General features: G+C 34.5%; 1 protein-coding gene across 1 annotated transcript in view; it reads left to right on the top strand.

Annotated features, from left to right (window-relative positions):
* Window positions 1–22893, top strand: part of LOC123559793 (disintegrin and metalloproteinase domain-containing protein 10-like) — a 75399-nt gene that overhangs the window by 4629 nt on the left and 47877 nt on the right. Inside the window, exons 2-3 of the mRNA XM_053552253.1 lie at window positions 9430–9565; window positions 17253–17365. Coding sequence (XP_053408228.1) covers window positions 9430–9565; window positions 17253–17365 — 249 coding nt within the window. The remainder of the gene's footprint in view (window positions 1–9429; window positions 9566–17252; window positions 17366–22893) is intronic.

Genomic DNA, 22893 nt, shown 5'->3' with positions numbered 1-22893 from the left:
TAAATATATTATATTCATTGGACATTTTTCCACACCAGTCAGTCATACATACTTTGTAAATATAAAACTTTAGCCTGCTGGCGGAAAGTGTGTCTACTTGTATTGCAACATGTGAAGACCAAGATCAGCCTGCACTGATCGTGGTCTGCACTGTTTGCTATTCAGTCAGTAAATTTCCAATGAACACCCCTTCGAATAATAAATGATATTGCTCAAATTAAATGGTGGACCAAACCGTTTTAGTAATTTAGCAGGGTAAAGGTTAATTACTCAGCCCTATGAGGTGTCCTCAATTTGATTCTTAATTTGGTCACAGTTATTCAAGTTAGGGGTCAGTCTGCAGCCCTTTACATTTGTTATGAAAACTTACTGCTATTGCATGTGACATCAATATACTTACATATCGATATGGACAAGAAAACTTAAAATTACAGACTTGATACAATTATGAAATATAATTTCATAATATTCCATGCCATTGAGGGGGGAAGTTGTCAGTAAAGTTACCTACACCTGAATATTCAAAAGGATTGCACTGTGCGATTTGATTGCTTGTTGTACAAATCCCTTGCAGTTGCACTTTTAACAGGTAAAACTAATGATTATCTTTTTATGTAGTGGGTTTTGTGGGTGAAATAAGCTTGAAACATACCACATGTGAAAATGGTTGCAAGAAAGGTGTTTAATTACAGAAGTAAATATGAGCCACACCATGATAAAACCAACATAGTGCATTTGCGACCAGCATGGATCCAGACCAGCCTGCGCATCCGTGCAGTCTGGTCAGGATCCATGCTCTTCGCTTTCAAAGCCAATTGCAGTTAGAGAAACTGTTAGCGAACAGCATGGATCCTGCGCTGGTCTGGATCCATGCTGGTCGCAAATGCACTATGTTGGTTTTCTCATGGTGCAGCTCATATTATTTCTGTGTTTTATTACAGTATAAAGTACTTAGCAGCATATTAAGGGAACAGTGCATGCATAATCTCATTTACACTAATTGACATAAAACAATATGAGTGGAATATAATCTCAGCTCATAGCAGGATCAATGAGGACAAAGTTTTGCAAAAAATAGTAAAATTATGATGTTGAAACCAGCATGCCATGTCACTGCAGTGTGCTCCTATCAAAATGTGATATTTCCAAAAATCTAGAAATTACACAATTATAGCTACATCACACATTCTTAGTCAGAGATTATCATGATATAAATCTAGGAGATTTATTTGAGCCGCACCATGAGAAAACCAACATAGTGCATGTGCGATCAGCATGGATCATGACAAGCCTGCGCATCCGCACTATGTTAGTTTTCTCATGGTGCGGCTCATTTCTCTTTTTTTTTAAATCCTGTTGATATTTTTTTTCACAAGAGATACCTTTTCTAAAACTTTTCTATTGGGTATTCAAGTGCTTCCTAATGGATTACGCATGGAAGATTCCGATTGTCATGTTTGTCTGGCATCAAAAATCTTGTTGTTTTATTGCCCTAAAAAAATAGAAAATTTATCGGGAATGTCAAGATAATCTGACTTGAGGCTAGATTATTATTGTTATTAACTACATTATTATTTTGTATCTTCCTTTTGTTGTAGGTATCATAGGTAACAAAAAACATCAGAAATTAACTGTGTCTAACACATGCAGTTGTTTAAAAAATGTATTGTTTGATAACAGAATTAATACTTCAATGTCAAACACATGTAGTAGTTTAACAGGGTAATATTCTGATAACAGGTTTAATACTTTGTCAAACACATGAAGTGGTCTAACAGGGTAAAATTCTGAAACAGGTTTAAATTAAAACTTCAATGTTATAAAGACATGCAGTAGTTTAACAATGTAATATTCTGATAACAGTTTTAATACTTCAATGTCAAACACATGCAGTAGTTTAACAGTGTAATATTCTGATAACAGATTTAATACTATAAGATTCTTTCACCGGTTGTAGGTGCAGATGGGAATTTCCGGCCTCGAGGGTAACTGTTTAGGCGGTTACGAGGCTCCAGCCGAGTAACCGCGTAAACAGTTACCCGAGAGCTGGATATTCCCATCTGCACCTACAACCAGTGACAGCTAGAATCTTTTTCTTGCATACCATATTAAAGAAATAAAAATAGAAATTAAATCAATCGAACGGCTTTCTTTTAAGAACTATTTTTGTTCTAGCAGCGTATTTAACCCTTTCCCACACCGAAACGTTTATCACCGTATCTATCGATTACCAAACAGAAACGTATTGACCCGTGTCTATCGGTTCCCCGATAGAAACGTATTATACCGATTAACGGCCATTTGAACAGAATCGTTTTATCCCGTGTCTCATAATCAATCGCTTTATTTTCGTTCTTTTCCTAAAGAAACAAATTCCGGATGTTTACTAACTCAAAATATGGGATTTCGTCATCATTATTTACGTACAAGATCATGTGGTTACTATTTAAATTTATCGAGTACTTTGCAAGGAAATTTCCTACATGTGCACGACGCTACGTCATGGAAAATTACTGAGAAAACTGCTTGCAACTGGCCGGTTCGCGGGCTTTCCTCGTTCTAAAAATAACAACCATTTAACATCAAAGTATTTTTAAATGTGTTAGGTCATGAAGGTCACGCGTGATACATGCAGATTTCCCCTAAACAACAATTTGTGTATACGATGGCTTGGAATTTATGGCCTTACATAACGGGAAGTGTTAATCAAAAAAGAAGGACCACGGCTTTCAAATATTTTATGACACCCCAAGAGTTAATTGCAGCGGAAGTCACCCGTGATGTACCGACGTTTGATCATCAAAATATTACGTAATATTATCCAAAAAATATATTAATTTTTAGCACAAGAATACTGTAGTCGGTTACGAGTCTCGATCTCAGCGATCTTTTTGCACTTTCAGAAATTTTACGATCCGTTATTTTTGTAGTGTTATTCAGTTTGATGGTTGTTGTTTTATATAAATACTTACTGATTCCGATTCGGAAGATAAGTCTATTAACTATAAATCAAACTTTCAAACATCATTTTGAAATGAAATTGTATATGAATTTCAATGTGAAAGTAATCCAAAACAGAATTTTATGCCTAAAAATATATATTCCCGTACTTTAACACTTTATATCTTCGAAACTCAAAGAGAAACTACAATAAATTTTGTATCACCGGAAAGAGAATTTAAATTGCTATAAACTTTATATTGACAAAAATAATGTCAAACTTACAGAAAATATTAAAATAATGACATTTTTAACATAAGTGTGTGTAATCACAAAATAATGCCAACACCTCTGTTCAGATAAGACAGTCACCTTTATCAGCCATATACCGATTATAGATTATTGATTATCACTTATCAGTGTTGTGTAAAAGAGGTTACTTTGGCTTCTGTTCTGTGTGGTAAAGGGTTAAACAAAGCGCGGGAAACCAATGTCCGTAAACAGGAAAGATGTCATGACATTTCAAAGACAAATAACAATGTTTAGTTCCGGTTTTATATTATCAGTTGCAGCGTAATATTATGAATTTTTGATAAAATAACGTTTTTTGAATCGAGAAATATACTATCAGGAAACAAGAGCAACTGTCAAGGTATTGGATTTTTATTCCGTTTTATGAAATAAAATGTAAATTGCTACATATATGTAGTTCGTAATATGTCACTTGCAGCACGAGAGTCATCTTACATCCCGGGGTGTAAGATGGATTTTTCCAGCACCGATAAAAATACCGGAAATCCCAGTCTGGTATGCAAGAATTCAATGTCAAACACATGCAGTAGTTTAACAGTGTAATATTCTGATAACAGATTTAATACTTGTTCCATGTCAAACACATGAAGTAGTTTAACATTATGATATTCTGATAACAGATTTAATACTTGTTCCATGTCGAACACATGAAGTAGTTTAACAGTATAATATTCTGATAACAGATTTAATACTTAAATGTCAAACACATGAAGTAGTTTAACAGTGTAATATTCTGATAACATATTTAGTACTTGTTCCATGTCAAACACAGGAAGTAGTTTAACAGTATAATATTCAGATAACAGATTTAATACTTAAATGTCAAACACAGGAAGTAGTTTAACAGTATAATATTCTGATAACAGATTTAATACTTAAATGTCAAACACATGAAGTAGTTTAACAGTATAATATTCTGATAACAGATTTAATACTTAAATGTCAAACACATGAAGTAGTTTAACAGTGTAATATTCTGATAACAGGTTTAATACTTCAGTGTCAAACACATGCAGTAGTTTAACAGTGTAATATTCTGATAACAGGTTTAATACATAAATGTCAAGCACATGAAGTAGTTTAATGGTTTAACAGTGTAATATTCTGATAACATATTTAATACTTCAATGTCAAACACATGCAATAGTTTAACAGGATAATATACTGATAACTGCTTCAATACTTCAATATTCTGATAATAAGTATAATATTTCAATGTCAAACGCATGCAATAGTTTAACAGCGTAATATACTGATAACAGGTTTAATATTTCAATGTCAAACACATGCAATAATTTAACAGTAAAATATTCTGACAACAGGTTTAGTATTTAACAGAACAGGTTTAATACTTCAGTGGTAAAACACATGCAATAGTTTAACAGTTTAATATTGTGATTTCAGTGTCAAACACTGTGATGTAGTATAGTCTAAACAAAGATTGAATGATTTTAGTAAAAACATGTAGTGATTTAAGTGAAAAAAAATTGCCGTGATTTTAATAAACATAGATTTGTCTTGGTATCTCGGGACCTGTATTGCTGGAAAGTTGCAAAAAGTTTTGAATAATTTTGAACTTTCAACATTAATGTCAGATCTAGCTACCAAGACTGAATTTAATTGCAGATTTCTATTTTGTTAATTTCAAGTGCTGAAAAGTTATAACACTTAAATCCTATTTTTAGTAATAATGGTAAATTTCAATTTGTTTTATTTCAGTTTACAGAGCAATTGTGTTTGGTTTTCATGGATTTACACTTTTCTGTAAAGATTTTAATTTACATATGTGTGCCAGATATTTCATTTTAATGTTATTCAATTTACAATGAATTACAATGAGCTAGCCTAAATCTGATATTTTTATAACCTTTCAATCTATAGTATCTGTAAGATATATTAAGAAATTTTTTTTGTCAGAAATATTTCTAAGCAAGCCAGGTTTTTTCCCTGTCTATGCTTTTTTTTTTAAATTGATGGATACATTACTGATTGTAAGAGCAGACCTTTTTATCTGATCATAAAACAAGAAAAAACAAAAGAATTATTTCTGTGTTTTTACATTTGTATGCCTCCAGTGTACCTTTAGACTTAGGAGGCTTAAAGTTTGTTTGAAGTGTCTGTCATCTGTTGTCTATATAAGGCCTAGGAGTTGTCTGTCTGTCTGTTTGTGAAACTTTCTGGTGTACTCTGCAATTTCCATCCAACTTAATGATGATACAGCCCATTTTATCGAGACTTTCCTGTCAAGTTATTATTTTTTGAGTTATGCCCCATTTTGTCACAACTACCTCTGTACCTTGTATAATCAACTCCTATAGACTGGCATCAGTTGTTAGAGTCCTTTAAAACGAATATCTCTGCCATAAAATCCTCTCAAATAGCACTTTCTTAAAAAAAATTACAATATCTCTTATCTCTGTTGAGATGAGCCTAGAGAGAAAAGGGTTTTCCTAGAAATTATCAGTGTCATTATGGAAAAAGAAATAAGCTAAAAATTATTACAGATTACTTGAGCCGTGCCATGAGAAAATCAACATAGTGGGTTTGCGTCCAGCATGGATCCAGACCAGCCTGCGCATCCGCGCAGTCTGGTCAGGATCCATGCTGTTCGCTTTTAAAGCCTATTGGAATTGGAGAAACTGTTAGCGAACAGCATGGATCCTGACCAGACAGCGTGGATGCGTAGTCTGGTCTGGATCCATGCTGGTCGCAAACCCACTATGTTGGTTTTCCCATGGCGCGGCTCACTTGATCCCTCCTACAGTTTTCATCCAAATCAAGTTGAGAGTCTGATATCTCTCTTCTGACAGGTTTGTGGTAGTACCAGTAATTTTTCTAATACTGTAAAATCATTAAATTTCGTGGGCATGAAATTTCGTGGTTTTGGTCAAAAAGGCAATTTCGTGGGGATATTTGAATCTTGTACCTCTAGCAGAAGTTCTAGCGAAAATCTTACTATAAATATTGATGTATGATAAGAATCAAAAGATATTTTTTTTACTACAATTGATAACATAATAACAAGAATTCATGCAGGTCTGAACAAAGATCAAAATGTAACAGCTTTATTGGCATAAGAATAAACTAGGGAAAAAGCCTTAAACAAGGAGATCAATGTAAAATGCATGATTTACCAACCTGTTTGTACAGATTGATCAGTGTTGATAGATCAGACCTGCAGAGTTTTTTTTACTACTGCACCTGGCTGTCTGTATGTCTTGCAGTGATTTTTATCAATATTATCATTTCTCTACTGACTTGTATACTTAAAATAAAACAAAAAAATAGACTGAGGCTTTTCTTTCTTCTCTTTTTGTGACAGGTGTTTTGTTAATTTGGAACTTTAGGATTCTGGCAAAAAATAAAAAGATCATTAAGAGAGTGCAAAAAAAAATTTTATTATGTAAAGTTTATCATTGATTTATAAACTTGATGACATCAACTGCAAAGTACCGTTTATCCCTTCAACTTTTGTGGGTAGGATTTTAAAATAGTAAACAAAATTGATATCCTGAATTTTCACCTAAAATACTATTAAATTTAAATGTTTGACATTATTTTTGTACAGTTGTGGTGATTTTCCTTCAAATGTATTTCTTTTCCTTAAAACCTTCCCAGTCTGACATTTTTAAGTACAAATTCTATTACAGAGAAATCTTAGAGATTTTGTAGAACAACAGCTAAACAAAACCATAAAAAAATCCCCATAGTGTCATGAAATCATTTTGTTTGAAAAACTTCCAGGAATTAACAGTAGAAAGTGCATGCTAGCTTTTGCTTAAATTGATAGTTCCTGGTAATTAATTTTTATTGAATCCTGAAATATTACATACATCCTGGTCTATATGTAATTTGATACACACTCTGCATCATAATATACTATTTATTACTTTTTGTAATGTTACATAAACAGGATCTGTTTACTGTATATGATATATTTAGGAGGAAAAAACTTCAAACCCAATTTTTTTTATACCATTCATATTTGTTTGTCGAACAGGATATGCAATCCTCTGCACCCACAGGAGCCAAACAGTCGAGATAATTTCTGATACAGGAATAAAATTACTTATAAATTGACGTTCATAGAAAAACAGTCATCCTTGAGTCATGATGGTATATCACCAATAGTAGAACATGATAGTAATGTGAGTGGTAATAAATTAGTATGTCATCCAGATAAGTAGGTAAGGGGAGTGAACTAGGAAGAGGGCTCATTCATGAAACATGTCTTTGTTTTATATTGAAGAGTCTGTAAGTGTTTGTGAAAATAAACTTCCCGCAATGTTTTATTTGTCGCTGTTTATAGGATTGTATGGATATTACACGTGACCATTTTTTGACAAGACATAACTTTCCCACGGCTTTTTTTTCCATTAATGATATTGATAATCAGAACATAGCTAGGCTTATATGATTTACATACTTATTTATATTTAAACTCTTGTTTAGAATGAAGTGCCCACTCCATAACTACCTTAGTAGATAAAGCATAAGACGGTCACAAATTTGTTCTCTCATTGTGGCGTGTAGTAGGCAGTTTTGGTGCAAAATCCAGTTACACCTTTAGGTAAACTGACTGCTGTATATATCTGAGCTGTATATATCTGAAATACCAATGAAAGTTACCATTTAAAATGCCATTAAGATAGCATTTGTAATAAACAGGATAAAAAATTTTTTGCATCATTGAATTTATGTGAGGATACTTTTTGCTATCATTTGCATCATCAAATAGGCTGAAACACAGTGTTGTAAAAACATGCCACGGGCTCAACTATTTTACTGTTTTTCATTCATTTTTTTGGGTTGTGTGTTTTAAGATGAGTTCATTGATGAATCAAGTTTTTTATGATATGTTGAAGTTATTTTTTTGGATATTATTAAATGCGTATATAGTTATAACAAATATGATTTCGATGTTTTGAGTAAAATCATTAAATTATTGATGGATATAAAACTCACACACACTGAGAATATAGTTTATATTTTATTATTATTGATATCTTTATAAACTTTAGATATTAATGATATTGGAATGGGGTGCAGGGGTGGGGGGGGGGGGGGGTAAGTAGTTATGGATGTGACTAATTGGAAGGATGTTGAATTTCTTGGCATAGATATCATTATAAATAATAAAAGTGTGCTATTTAAATTAAATTGACATACAAAACTGTCTGAATTTTTTTCAGAACAACATATTTTTGTAACAGAAGCTATCCAAGTTCCATCACTCATATTTTTATCATGATGAACTCTTCAGCCGGGAGATAATTTCTGTCATTATTATGCTGCTGTAATCCTATCATCATATTGTAACGGCCAGATAAAGCCATGTTACGGCATATATCATAATGTTATTATCTATATGAGACTTTGGCTGTGATATGGAATTATGAAATATATAAAAGTGCCAAATAAATAGATAAGATAAATGTAAATTGCATAAATAACACACAGAATTTATGGTAACTCATATAATTTAAGACCTTTGATGTGTCATGATACCGCAAAAAATCAGTTGCTCTTCATCGATGGAGGTTATCACCGCAATGATAGCAATCATTCAGATTTTGAAGCCACCAAAATGGCCAACAATATCCTGCTGTAGTAGCCTTATTGATTTGGGGACAAACTCCCCATTGCGACCTTAATTTACTTTGTTTAATTTACATTAAAAAGATCAAACGTTCCAAGCATGCAGGTCTTACTTTCTAATGATATGCACAAAATTCTGTTGTACTGTGAACAGCATATTTTTTTTGTTCGGTTCATTGTCTCACCAACACAATTAGGTGCCCGTCTGTGCATTACTTCATCACGGGCTGGCACATAAGTAGAACCACCTACCTTTTGCAAACAATTCTGAGGCCCGACGGAGGCGCAAACCCACATCAGTGTGGGGCATGTGATTTGAAGTCAGTGGCCTTTACCACTATAGGCCACAGAGGCCCCCTGTGAACTGTAGAGGTACCGGGGCAGGTCTGATAATTATTATAGACCTCTTAACGGGTCTATAAGTTATTTATAGACCTCTTGCAGACAAAGGAGCCTGTAAGTATATTAATCCCAATCCTAATCATCTAATGAGTATTGAGAGTTTGAACAAAAAAGTAAATATAAAAGCATCTGAAAGCATCCTTTGAAAGGTCAATTAAAATGTATTTTGTTTTTCAGAAAAGCACAAATTGCTAGACAAGCGACTTCTGTACTATGAGCCATTAGATTATGATAGAGACAACCTTCACCTTCAACATACTGTCGCCGGAAAGTTGGGAGATGTGGTTCAGTTCAAGTTTCGGGCCTTTAACAGGTAGTCTTTGGGTTTATTGAGTACCCGTCGTGTTATTTGTGAATGTAATTTTTCTAGCCACATCAAAAGATAAACGTTTGATGCATGCATGATGAATGAACCAGTGATTTAGGGTGTTTTCACAAAATGGTTTGCACAGTAGCTTGTTGTCATATTAATTGTAAAAAATAGCAGACAAAATTTTGACATGTTAAGCTTAACTGTTCGTGGTATATGAAGAGCTTTCCTACTAGCATCAGTGCACACTTCTTTGTTAAAGTTTTGATGCACTTTCACTATGTTATTACCTGGATTTGCTTCAAACTTGAAAATAGTTTTTCCTTATCATCACCCACATTATATGACACAAGGATCATAACTCTTGCAATATTTTATGAATTATATCCCCTTTTTACTTAGAATTTCAGGTTCATTTTGATGTAATTTCACGTACAAAAATGTAGATTTGATTCAGACTTATAGAAGATGCTCCACTTCATAACCCACATTATATGACACAAGATGCATTTCTCTGGCTCTATTATTTCATGAATTATGCCCTCGTTTACTTTAGAATTTCATGAATTATGTCCCTTTAATACTTAGAAGTTAATGATTTATACTTAAAAGTTAATGATGAAACAGGTTTGTTTCAGACTTAAATTATTGTTTGATATCATCATTTACATTGAAAGTATTAATTTTTCAAGTGATAGCTGTAACTTGCTCAGGAGTCTGTGTGCAGACCCTGTGTTTTGTTCACAGGAGATAACTCCTGAGGCTATTTAAATTTTGTATAATTATGTCCCTTTTCTTTTCAAAACACTGGATAATCAGGGCTAAGAAAGATCAGTCAGAATATATGAGCTGCACCATGAGAAAACCAACATAGTGCGCATCTGCGTAGTCTGGTCAGGATCCATGCTGTTCACTTTCAAAGCCTACTGCAATTAGAGAAACCGTTAGCGAACAGCATGGATCCTGACCAGACTGCGCGGATCCATGCTGGTCGAAAAGCCACTATGTTGGTTTTCTCATGGCGCGGCTTATATGAGAAATGATTAAAAAAGATTATCTTGTCGGTAGCCAGACTACTTCCTCAGATTAAGCTCTATTTCAAAGTCCAGCATTGAAATAGTCAAACGTGCTGTCTCCTACGTCAGCTCTTGTTTTTCAAGTTTTTCTTCTCACTTCACAGCTCCTGGCAACAACTACAATACACACATACGTTTCTTTTTGTTCGTCTGTTAGTTATCTTAAATATTAAAAGTTTTGATTGCAAACAAAACATGTTGATTGGAGATACAGTATGATTCACTACTGTTTTGCTTTTATGCGCCATTTCATTCCATTATAAAATGCGCAGTTTGTGACATTTGCCCAGAGTCTGTCTATAAAATGAAAATTTTGGATATCAAAAGATAAAATATGGCACAATAAAGCCTGTTTTCAAGTATTACTAGAGACAAACTTGATTAATAGCTGATAGAAAATCAAATTAATTATGTGGTTTTGAAAATATGACAAAGAATTTTTTTTGCTTGTAAACAATTTAAATGAACTGTAACAGATGTTTTTCTCATTGAGTGATGTAAAGTTTTGCCTTTTTTGGACCTTATTTCAGTTTTAAGTTGTGGACTAACTCCTACAGTTTCCATCCAATTTAAATGAAACTTTATATAATAACATCAAAATGAAGTGACCAGCCCATTTAACTCAATTGGGGGTGGCGGGGTGGTGGATGGGAAAGAGCAGATCTACAAATGGCAGGGTTGTGATTTCAATCCCCTGGCAAGTTGTTCATTTTCTGTGATGATTTACTAAAGACAGTTTGAGCTGCACCATGACAAAACCAACAAAGTGCAATTGCGACTAGCATTGATCCAGACCAGCCTGCGTATCTGCGCAGTCTAGTCAGGATGCATGCTATTCGCTAACGGTTTCTCTAATTGCAATAGTGGCTTTAAATATGAACAGCATGGATCCTGACCAGACTGCACGGATGCGCAGGACAATGGTCTGGATCCATGCTGGTCGCAAATGCACTATGTTGGTTTTCTCATGGTGCGCCTCATTTGTATGATATGATTTGGTGATTTGACTTCTCTGTCTGTCAATCAGGTGGAGAAGTTGTCAGTTACAAACAAAGTACAGAATGACTGTAAAGTTATAAATATTCATGGGGGACTCATTTTCATGGATTTTGTGGTAACATCAATCTAAGAAATTATTACATACTCATTTATAAACTCCGTTAAATTACAGTGGAACCTGAAATGTCAATATTTTTCCATATTAACGTTCAAATTTCATATCGGGTGCGTGACGTCTTTTGTGATGTCAGTTTCATGCATGTTGTCACGTTTAAAAGTTCTTTAACAACGATATTTCTATTTTACTCAGGCTAAAGAACAAATTTATATCATTTATATAATAATTATAAGACAGTGCAGTATGTGCATGTAATAAAAAGATTATTAGATTTGCATCGAGAAATATGCACTCGTTCTTTCACAGAATAATATTGCGCTCCTAAAGTCGCGCAATATTTCCTTTGCAGAATTTGTGCATATTTCTCGATACAAATCTAATAACCTATAATTATATTCTGACAAAAAGGCAAATTTTCAATTATCTTTAAGTTTTGAAATCCAGGGATTCAATGTCGCCTTTTTTTTAAACAAAACCAAATGCCCATTAGATAAAATGATTGTTCAGCATTTTAGCTGGCCTTGATAACAGCAGTCTAGCCAATAACCACAGTTATTAGCTCACCTGTCACAAAGTGACAAGGTGAGCTTTTGTGATCGCGCAGTGTCCATCGTCCGTCGTCCGTCCGTGCGTTCGTCAGTCCGTGCGTCCGTGCGTCCGTAAACTTTTGCTTGTGACCACTCTAGAGGTCACATTTTTCATGGGATCTTTATGAAAGTTGGTCAGAATGTTCATCTTGATGATATCTAGGTCAAGTTCGAAACTGGGTCACGTGCCATCAAAAACTAGGTCAGTAGGTCTAAAAATAGAAAAAACCTTGTGACCTCTCTAGAGGCCATATATTTCACAAGATCTTCATGAAAATTGGTCAGAATGTTCACCTTGATGATATCTAGGTCAAGTTCGAAACTGGGTCACGTGCCATCAAAAACTAGGTCAGTAGGTCTAAAAATAGAAAAACCTTGTGACCTCTCTAGAGGCCATATATTTCATAAGATCTTCATGATAATTGGTCAGAACGTTCACCTTGATGATATCTAGGTCAAGTTCGAAAGTGGGTCACGTGCCATCAAAAACTAGGTCAGTAGGTCAAATAATAGAAAAACCTTGTGACCTCTCTAAAGGCCATATTTTTCATGGGATCTGTATGAAAGCTGGTCTGAACGTTCATCTTGATGATATCTAGGTCAAGTTCGAAACTGGGTCACGTTCGGTCAAAAACTAGGTCAGTACATCTAAAAATAGAAAAACCTTGTGACCTCTCTAGAGGCCATATATTTCATGAGATCTTCATGAAAATTGGTCAGAATGTTCACCTTGATGATATCTAAGTCAGGTTCGAAAGTGGGTCACGTGCCTTCAAAAACTAGGTCAGTCGGTCAAATAATAGAAAAACCTTGTGACCTCTCTAGAGGCCATAGTTTTCATGGGATCTGTATGAAAGTTGGTCTGAATGTTCATCTTGATGATATCTAGGTCAAGTTCGAAAGTGGGTCATGTGCCTTCAAAAACTAGGTCAGTAGGTCAAATAATAGAAAAACCTTGTGACCTCTCTAAAGGCCATATTTTTCATGGGATCTGTATGAAAATTGGTCTGAATGTTCATCTTGATGATATCTAGGTCAAGTTCGAAACAGGGTCATGTGCGGTCAAAAACTAGGTCAGTAGGTCTAAAAATAGAAAAACCTTGTGACCTCTCTAGAGGCCATACTTGTGAATGGATCTCCATAAAAATTGGTCAGAATGTTCACCTTGATGATATCTAGGTCAAGTTCGAAACTGGGTCACGTACCTTAAAAAACTAGGTCAGTAGGTCAAATAATAAAAAAACCTTGTGACCTCTCTTGAGGCCATACTTTTCATGGGATCTGTATGAAAGTTGGTCTGAATGTTTGTCTTGATGATATCTAGGTCAAGTTCGAAACTGGGTCAACTGCGGTCAAAAACTAGGTCAGTAGGTCTAAAATTATTAAAATCTTTTGACCTCTCTAGAGGCCATATTTTTCAATGGATCTTCATGAAAATTGATCTGAATGTTCACCTTGATGATATCTAGGTCAGTTTCGAAACTGGGTCACGTGCGGTCAAAAACTAGGCCAGTAGGTATAAAAATAGAAAAACCTTGTGACCTCTCTAGAGGCCATATTTTTCATGAGATCTTCATGAAAATTAGTGAGAATGTTCACCTTGATGATATCTAGGTAAAGTTCAAAACAGGGGCAGGTACCTTCGAAAACTAGGTCAATAGGTCAAATAATAGAAAAACCTTGTGACCTCTCTAGAGACCATATTTTTCAATGGATTTTCATGAAAATTGGTCAGAATTTTTATCTTGATAATATCTAGGTCAGGTTCAAAACTGGGTCACATGAGCTCAAAAACTAGGCCACTATGTCAAATAATAGAAAAAACGACGTCATACTGAAAACTGGGTCATGTGGGAAGAGGTGAGCGATTCAGGACCATCATGGTCCTCTTGTTTTTACTATAATGTTCTATATTGACATTGTGCACTGTTGCAATTTTGCCTGCATTCCGACCTGCACACACTCCAACAGAACTATTCAAGAGCAAAAAGTTCCAGTGGTTAACTCTCTAAATGGCTGCAAACAGGCAAAACTGGCTCCATCAGAAAGTCATGTTATGCATATTCTGACATTCTCATTCTGTCAAATTATACATTTAGCTACTAATTCATATCTCCTCTATTAAATTATATCATTTATTGCTGGTCTTTCACTCAAAACTTCATCAATATTCATCATCAAACAGAGGAATTAATTTCAGCTTAAGGCACGTCCTTATTGTTGCCAACCAAGGCTAATTATAACTGCTCATAATAAATAATATGCGATAATGTTTAAAGGGGCATTAAATGTTGTGTTAAAGTATATAAACTACTGTTTAAGATTTAATATATTGATATGCAACATCCTTGAATATTTCAAAATTTCAATAATTTTTTAAAAACATTAAAAAGCCATCTAAATATTTTTCAGTCAGTTAAAGATAATTGATAATTTTCTGGAAAAGTATTTGAGATACGTGATCACCATGATTTTGTTTACATTTTGATTCAGTTATGTTTTTGGTAGTGCTGTTTATGTCTTGATAAAGCATATTTTGATAGGGCTGTGATTTTTTCTACTTTTTTGCACAGCATGTTAAAATGATCTTTTACTGCTATGACAGAATCTAAGGCAAAGAATGTTTTATTTTAAGCCAAGATTTTTTTTTTCGCCTGTCGTGCACTGATAGAAGGATTTCGTTTTTTGTTTTATTGCTCCAGGGAATGCCTTTTACTTTGAAAATGCACTCTGGTAACTAAAAAACACTTCGTTTGTTCGTTTGTGATTAGAGTACATAATTATACTAAAGTACCCTGAAATTATTATCATTTGTGTGTCAACAAAATCTCTTCTGCTAATCCATGAATGAAATGCTATAATTTATAGAATAAAGAGAACTACTATCTTTTTTTATCTATTTTTCCATAACCTATATCCTTTATATTTCTGTATTCTGGGTAAGGGTACTACCGAAATGCTAAAATTCTTAATAATATACTGTGTAATTGAAATCAAATTCTGTTTAAGGTACTTCTGGACATTTGATAAACCAGAAGTAATCCCAGTTGTGATATTCCCATAGACTCCCATTATGAAAACTTGTATGAGGTCCAAATTTATCAAATCAATTTAGCCAGTCAGTCAGTTAAAGATTAGAAAAAGGCTGTTTTACTGAATTAAATCTTGCTATGAAGTGGCTATTATGACCATGATATGAAGTCGCGAAAACATGACAAATGGTCCAGTCAGTGATCTGACAGTGTCAATATCAAAGAAAGAAAAGTTGAATATGTTTTATAGCAATTTTCAGTTGTTATCCTAACCCAGCATACCAAAGTCTTATCCTAACCCAGCATATAAGTAGGTCAAGTTAGCAAACTCAGTTCATAGAAAATACAATGTGCTTTTTATGGAAATTGCACACACACCTTTACAAAGTATGCAATATTACATCTTTTATACTGTGTTGGTGTGCCGTAAAACCCAAATAAATAAATAAATAAATACATCTTTTATACCTAAGCAAGTCAGTAATAAAAAAAAGTATGAGAAATATTATTTCCACAACAGTTACAGTTTTAAGGATTTTAATTTTTTTAGATAAATGTTTATGATAGGCATGTTGGCTGTTGATCCTGTTTACTTTGCTTGTTTATGCACCAACCCCCTCCAGACTTTACAAACGTGATAGAATTTAAAGATATAAACAATTTTTTTGAATATATCAAAATTTCCAGTTGACAGATCAGTATGAAATAGCCATATTATGTCTCCACCATGTCATCTCCAAAACCCCTGATCAGATTTCCATAAAAATTCACAGGAGTGCTTGACTTAAAGCCTGGTTATGAATATTTTCAACATGTTCCAGTTAGCTTGTTTTTGCAGGAGTTATGGCTCCTAAAATGTAATTTTTGAATAAAATTTGTCTGTACTACTTGTAGAATTTAAATGAAACTCTGTAAGTTATAATGACCAGAACATAAGTCACGTTGCAGGGTTTTATGTTTGAATGAGTTATGGTTCTAATTTGACTTGTTTTTAGAAAGTCTATGTAGAATTTGTCCCAGCTTGGCTTGTCTGCATTTTCATCTCCAAAACTCTTGCCACATTTCAATGGAACCTCACAGTTGTGATTGGTATAAAGTCACATTTCAATGAAACCTCACAGGAGTGATTGGTATAAAGCCACATTTCAATGAAACCTTACACAAAACCTCGCAGGAGTGATTGGTATAAAGCCACATTTCAACGAAACCTCACAGGAGTGATTGGTATAAAGCAATATTCCAATGAAACCTAGCTCACAGGAGTGTTTAGTATAAAGCAATATTCCAATGAAACCTCACAGGAGTGTTTGGTATAATGCAATATTCCAATGAAACCTCACAGGAGTGTTTGGTATAAAGTCATATTCCAATGAAACCTCACAGGAGTGATTGGTATAAAGCAGTATTCCAATGAAACCTCACAGGATGTTTGGTATAAAGTCATATTCCAATGAAACCTCACAGGAGTGTTTGATGTAAAGCCTAGCTGGTAGTAACAGATGTGATAAGAGTTTCAAGATAAGAACAGTTACTGTCAAATTATTTATTGCAATTAATTGTTGTTCAGCTCAAAATTCCTATTTCTTTGGGGATTGGAACTCATGGATTTCAAATACTCAGAATAGAATAAAGAGGAATTTAACTTTTACCTGGCTAAATTTCTAAAATGGATTGGTCCATCATTCAGTTTGAACAGTACCGCTAATGTTTATCAAAGGGGTGTTCACTGAAAATTTACTGACAGAATAGTGATGGCTTACCTTGGTCTGCACTGGTCACACAGGCAAAATCACTTGCTGCCAGCAGGCTAAAGGTTAATTTGATTTTGTAGGTAACAGGGAACTATGTTTTTACAATCTATATATTTTTTCTTTTCAGAAATTTTTCTCTTGAACTGAAAAGAGTTCCATCAACATCAAACATTATTTTACATCATAAAAAGAAATGGTCCACACCAGATCTGTCATTTGTATATACCGGAAAAAATACAGGTTTGTTTTTGCTATTTTTAGCTCACCAGACCTGAAGGTCCATTAGTATAGTTTGATATTCTGCATTCAAAGTTCATCAACATTACTTTAAAAGCACAATTTTTTCGTGAGGGTCTTATTTTCACTATATTCGCGAGGCCCTACATCTCCCTAAAATTCATTCTCGGATAAATATTTACCATTTAGTATAATTTAAATTAAAGTAGGATATCATTTTTACAATTCCGCGAATATTAAACTTAGTGAACATACTCAAAATTTTAAATTTGCAAAATTTTGAGCTAGCGAAAATATGTGCTTTTACAGTATATTGGGCAAACAGAGCGCACATTTAGTTTCAAAATAGAAAAAAATGGAAATTTATTTTGTAGCCAGTTACAAGCAGTTGGGCAACCTGTTTGAACTGTCAGTTGACCAAGTTAAGTAAATATTGTCACAGATCTTGACCTGAATAAGTATTGGCTTCTTGTAAATTAGTATCCCAGCACAAATTTATGCAAATCAACATTTTGAAAAGAAAATGCATCAGAATTGCACAAAAATTGACCAAATTATTGACAAATTTGTAATGGCAGGATGTTAAAAAAGTTGTACAATGTGAAACAAGTGTATGAGAAAGTACTGAAACACATCCTTACTATATCCTATGGGACTAAATATTTCCGAATTCGGAACATTTACACATCAAAATTCCCAATTTTTGGGGTATAGGCTATGTTCCCAAAACAGCGAGAAAAAACTTTGAATTGCTGAATAAAATTCCTGAAGATTGCAAGGTATATTTTAGCACATGTTTTTCAAGTTTTTTCTCTGATGCAAATCTCGCTGCAGAACCTGCGAATTAGCCCAGTATTACCAGGGGAGCTGTGCTAATGCGGCCTTTCAGTTTATCTTACATTTTTTTTATAAATTGGTTTTAAAAGATAATTTTTAGCTCATCTGATTTTTTGAAAAAAAAATGATGAGTTATTGTCATCACTTGAGCGGTTGTCGGCGTCGGCGTTGCCTGGTTAAGTTTTATGTTTAGGTCAGCTTTTCTCCTAAACTATCAAAGCTATTGCTTTGAAACTTGGAATACTTGTTCACCATCATAAGCTGACCCTGTATAGCAAGAAACATAACTCCATCTTGCTTTTTGCAAGATTTATGGCCCCTTTTGTACTTAGAAAATATCAGATTTCTTGGTTAAGTTTTATGTTTAGGTCAACTTTTCTCCCAAACTATCAAAGCTATTGCTTTGAAACTTGGAATACTTGTTCACCATCATAAGCAGACCCTGTACATCAAGAAACATAACTCCATCTTGCTTTTTGCAAGATTTATTGCCCCTTTTGGACTTAGAAAATCAGTTTTCTTGGTTAAGTTTTATGTTTAGGTCAGCTTTTATCCTAAACTCTCAAAGCTATTGCTTTAAAACTTGCAACACTTGTTCACCATCATAAGTTGACCCTGTACAGCAAGAAACATAACTCTGTCCTGCTTTTTGCAAGATTTATGGCCCCTTTTGGACTTAGAAAATATCAGATTTCTTGGTTAAGTTTTATGTTTAGGTCAACTTTTTCTCTTAAACTATCAAAGCTATTGCTTTGAAACTTGCAACACTTGTTCACCATCATAAGCTGACCCTGTACAGCAAGCAGCATAACTCCATCCTGCTTTTTGCAATATTTATTGCCCCTTTTGGACTTAGAAAATCATTTTCTTGGTTGAGTATTATGTTTAAGTCAACTTTTCTCATAAACTATCAAAGCTATTGCTTTAAAACTTGCAACAGGTTTTCACCATCATAAGTGGACACTGTACATCAAGAAACATAACTCTATCCTGCTTTTTTCCAAGAATGATGGCTCTTTTTAGACTTAGAAAATCATGGGTAGAACAATATTTCTATTACACAAAAAAAATCAGATGAGCGTCAGGACCCGCAAGGCGGTGCTCTTGTTTTGTTTGCGATATAGGGAGGTTATTTCATTGGTTGAGAAAATATTTCACTGTTGTTGTTGGTGATAAATACACAGTAGCAGGCTGTTTGTCAAGTTGAGCTCCCTGGTCTATAAAGAAAAAGCCTTGATCTCAAATAAAAATGTCACGCAATCCAATATATTATGTAATACAAAAACATAAGTGATAAGTAATGTTTTTTATTAACTCACTCCAGTTTTGAGACAGCTTGCAGATTATATCTTAAATTTTTTATTTCTTGGTTTTAATGAATGCAATAACCTTAGGTTTAATGACTGTATGTCAGGTTGTGGGGTAGAGGTTTACTCCAGGGTTGCTTCTGTTGCCTGTACGAAATATAATCACATGTTTTAGATCAGGGGAGTGAAATAAAGCCACTTTATAAATTTGCTATTCTCTAAACATATTGATGTTTATGTCATTACAGAAGATACTGGCCGAATTGTTTTTGTTTTTGTTAGCTCATCTGATTTTTTGAAAAAAAATGATGAGTTATTGTCATCACTTGAGCGGTTGTCGGCGTCGGCGTCGGCGTCTGCGTCGGCGTTGCCTGGTTAAGTTTTATGTTTAGGTCAGCTTTTCTCCTAAACTATCAAAGCTATTGCTTTGAAACTTGGAATACTTGTTCACCATCATAAGCTGACTCTGTATAGCAAGAAACATAACTCCATCTTGATTTTTGCAAGATTTATGGCCCCTTTTGTACTTAGAAAATATCAGATTTCTTGGTTAAGTTTTATGTTTAGGTCAACTTTTCTCCTAAACTATCAAAGCTATTGCTTTGAAACTTGGAATACTTGTTTACCATCATAAGCAGACCCTGTACATCAAGAAACATAACTCCATCTTGCTTTTTGCAAGAATTATTGCCCCTTTTGGACTTAGAAAATTAGTTTTCTTGGTTAAGTTTTATGTTTAGGTCAGCTTTTCTCCTAAACTGTCAAAGCTATTGCTTTAAAACTTGCAACACTTGTTCACCATCATAAGTTGACCCTGTACAGCAAGAAACATAACTCCATCCTGCTTTTTGCAAGATTTATGGCCCCTTTTGGACTTAGAAAATATCAGATTTCTTGGTTAAGTTTTATGTTTAGGTCAACTTTTTCTCTTAAACTATCAAAGCTATTGCTTTGAAACTTGCAACACTTGTTCACCATCATAAGCTGACCCTGTACAACAAGCAACATAACTCCATCCTGCTTTTTGCAATAATTATTGCCCCTTTTGGACTTAGAAAATCATTTTCTTGGTTGAGTATTATGTTTAAGTCAACTTTCCTCATAAACTATCAAAGCTATTGCTTTAAAACTTGCAACAGTTTTTCACCATCATAAGTGGACACTGAACATCAAGAAACATAACTCTATCCTGCTTTTTGCAAGAATGATGCCCCTTTTTAGACTTAGAAAATCATGGGTAGGACAATATTTCTATTACACAAAAAAAAAATCAGATGAGCGTCAGCACCCGCAAGGCGGTGCTCTTGTTTTGTTAAACGTCACACCAACACATTTATAGGTCATTAGGCTACTTTCCAACTTGTAATGGCCAGGGGAGTTGGGCTGGGTGGGAACCACCAAGGTGCTCCTACAGACATTGTTTCATCATGTAAGGGCACCTTGGCAGAACCACTGAACTTCCATATGAGTCAGCTGGATGTCATCCACATGTGAAGAATTCAATGCCCCTAGTGAGGCTCAAACCTGAATCGTTAAGGAGTGAGTGATTCGAATTTAGGAACCTTAACCACTCTACCAGGGAGGTCCACAAATTGACTTTATTATAGAACATCTAGTAATAATTCAGCATTAAAAGCTAACATGTGATAAGAATTATTTAACAATTGTTTCTTTGTGCATTCAATTTATTGAAGTTATTGAATAAGAATGATAAACGGCTTGGCAGAGCCTCATTATAGTGTTATTATGTTATTCGACTTGTTTGATAGATTCAGCATGTACTATCCTCTATGTATTTAACATACAGCTTCAGAATTATACTAGTACGTAAAAAATATTCGGGAAGGTTGATACAGCAAAAGTTAGATTTATTTATTTTATACAGTACAATAATGTAAATACACATGTAGTTTTAGAATTTTTTATCAGTCATAAATATTCTGTCGCTATATTAATGAATAATTTTTTTTATGAATCAGCCTGTTTCGTGAATCATGAAACTTCCATGAAAGTAGTAACCAATTTATAACCTGTGATAATTTATTTGATAAGATGATAATAGCCTGTTTGTATGTAATATATCCATAGGAAATTACTCAGACCATTAAATTTTGATAAGAATAGTTGATATTTCAAATAAAAAATGCACTTAACATAGTAAAATTCATGTTATCTTTGTACTCACCAGGGCAGTTTATCATTTATAGGATGTTAGCCTTTAGCCTGCTGGCGTCAAGTGAATTCTGCCTTTGCGCCAGTGCAGACCAAGATCAGCTTGCACGTCCATGCAGGCTGATCTTGGTTTGAATTGGTCGCTATTTAGTCAGTAAATTTTGAGTGAACACTCCTTTGAAAAAGAAGAGGTACTGCTCAAATTGAATGATGGACCTATCCATTTTAGTAATTAAGTTAGGCTAAAGGAGTCAGGTTGTAGAGAAAACTGCTTTAACCTTTCCTCGGCTAAATTTCTAAAATGGACTGGTCTATCATTTAATTTATGCAGTACCATTTATTATTTGAAGGGGTGTTCACAGAATATTTACTGACTGAATGAGCTTACACGTATGTGCATGTGATCTTGTTCTGCACTTGTTGCAAAGGCAAAATCACTTGCGGCCAGCGAGCTATAGGTTAAAACCTGCTTAGCATGCATGGTGACTTATAATGTTCTCATTCAACCATTAAGACATGTAGAGTATATTTACCTGGGTTCAGAGAACACCGTTCAATAAAGACTATATATTACTTTTTAGCTTGCTGTGACAAAATTTTCCATATTGGATCCCCAGTGTCGGCTTCCTGTGTAGACACCCGGTGTCGGCTTCCTGTGTAGACACCCGGTGTTGGCTTCCTGTGTAGACACCCGTGTCGGCTTCCTGTGTAGACACCCGTGTCGACTTCCTGTGTAGACACCCGGTGTCGGTTTCCTGTGTCGACACCCGGTGTCGGCTTCCTGTGTAGACACCCGTTGTGAATGATTATCAGACAGCTCATATTTAAATTATCACTCATCACAACTGATACAAACTTCACACAGGCTTTCCATGATAATACCAACTGAATGACCTAGGTTCCTGTCACTGTGGCTCTCATTTTGATGATAATACGACTTTTTTGCTACTTAGCTATTTCCTTTATACAAAATTCTACTCTTGTAGTTATCAGCAAAAAAAGTAGAAGGTAGAATAATAATAACAAAGTGACTATAACATAGGAGTAGGAGAAGGTTGGGCCAGATGGAGCCGGGGGCTCTCCAGTTTTGAAAGTGGAGGGACCAGCATATACTTTGGCTCGAGATCGTTCCTACGCCAAAGTGTAAAACATATGAGCCGTGCCATGGGAAAACCAACATAGTGGCTTTGCGACCAGCATGGATCCAGACCAGCC

The sequence above is a fragment of the Mercenaria mercenaria genome, chromosome 10 (assembly GCF_021730395.1).
Source record: "Mercenaria mercenaria strain notata chromosome 10, MADL_Memer_1, whole genome shotgun sequence".
Classification (NCBI taxonomy): domain Eukaryota; kingdom Metazoa; phylum Mollusca; class Bivalvia; order Venerida; family Veneridae; genus Mercenaria; species Mercenaria mercenaria.
Note: the sequence above shows the minus strand (reverse complement) of the source record. Positions and strands in the feature narration are given on the sequence as shown.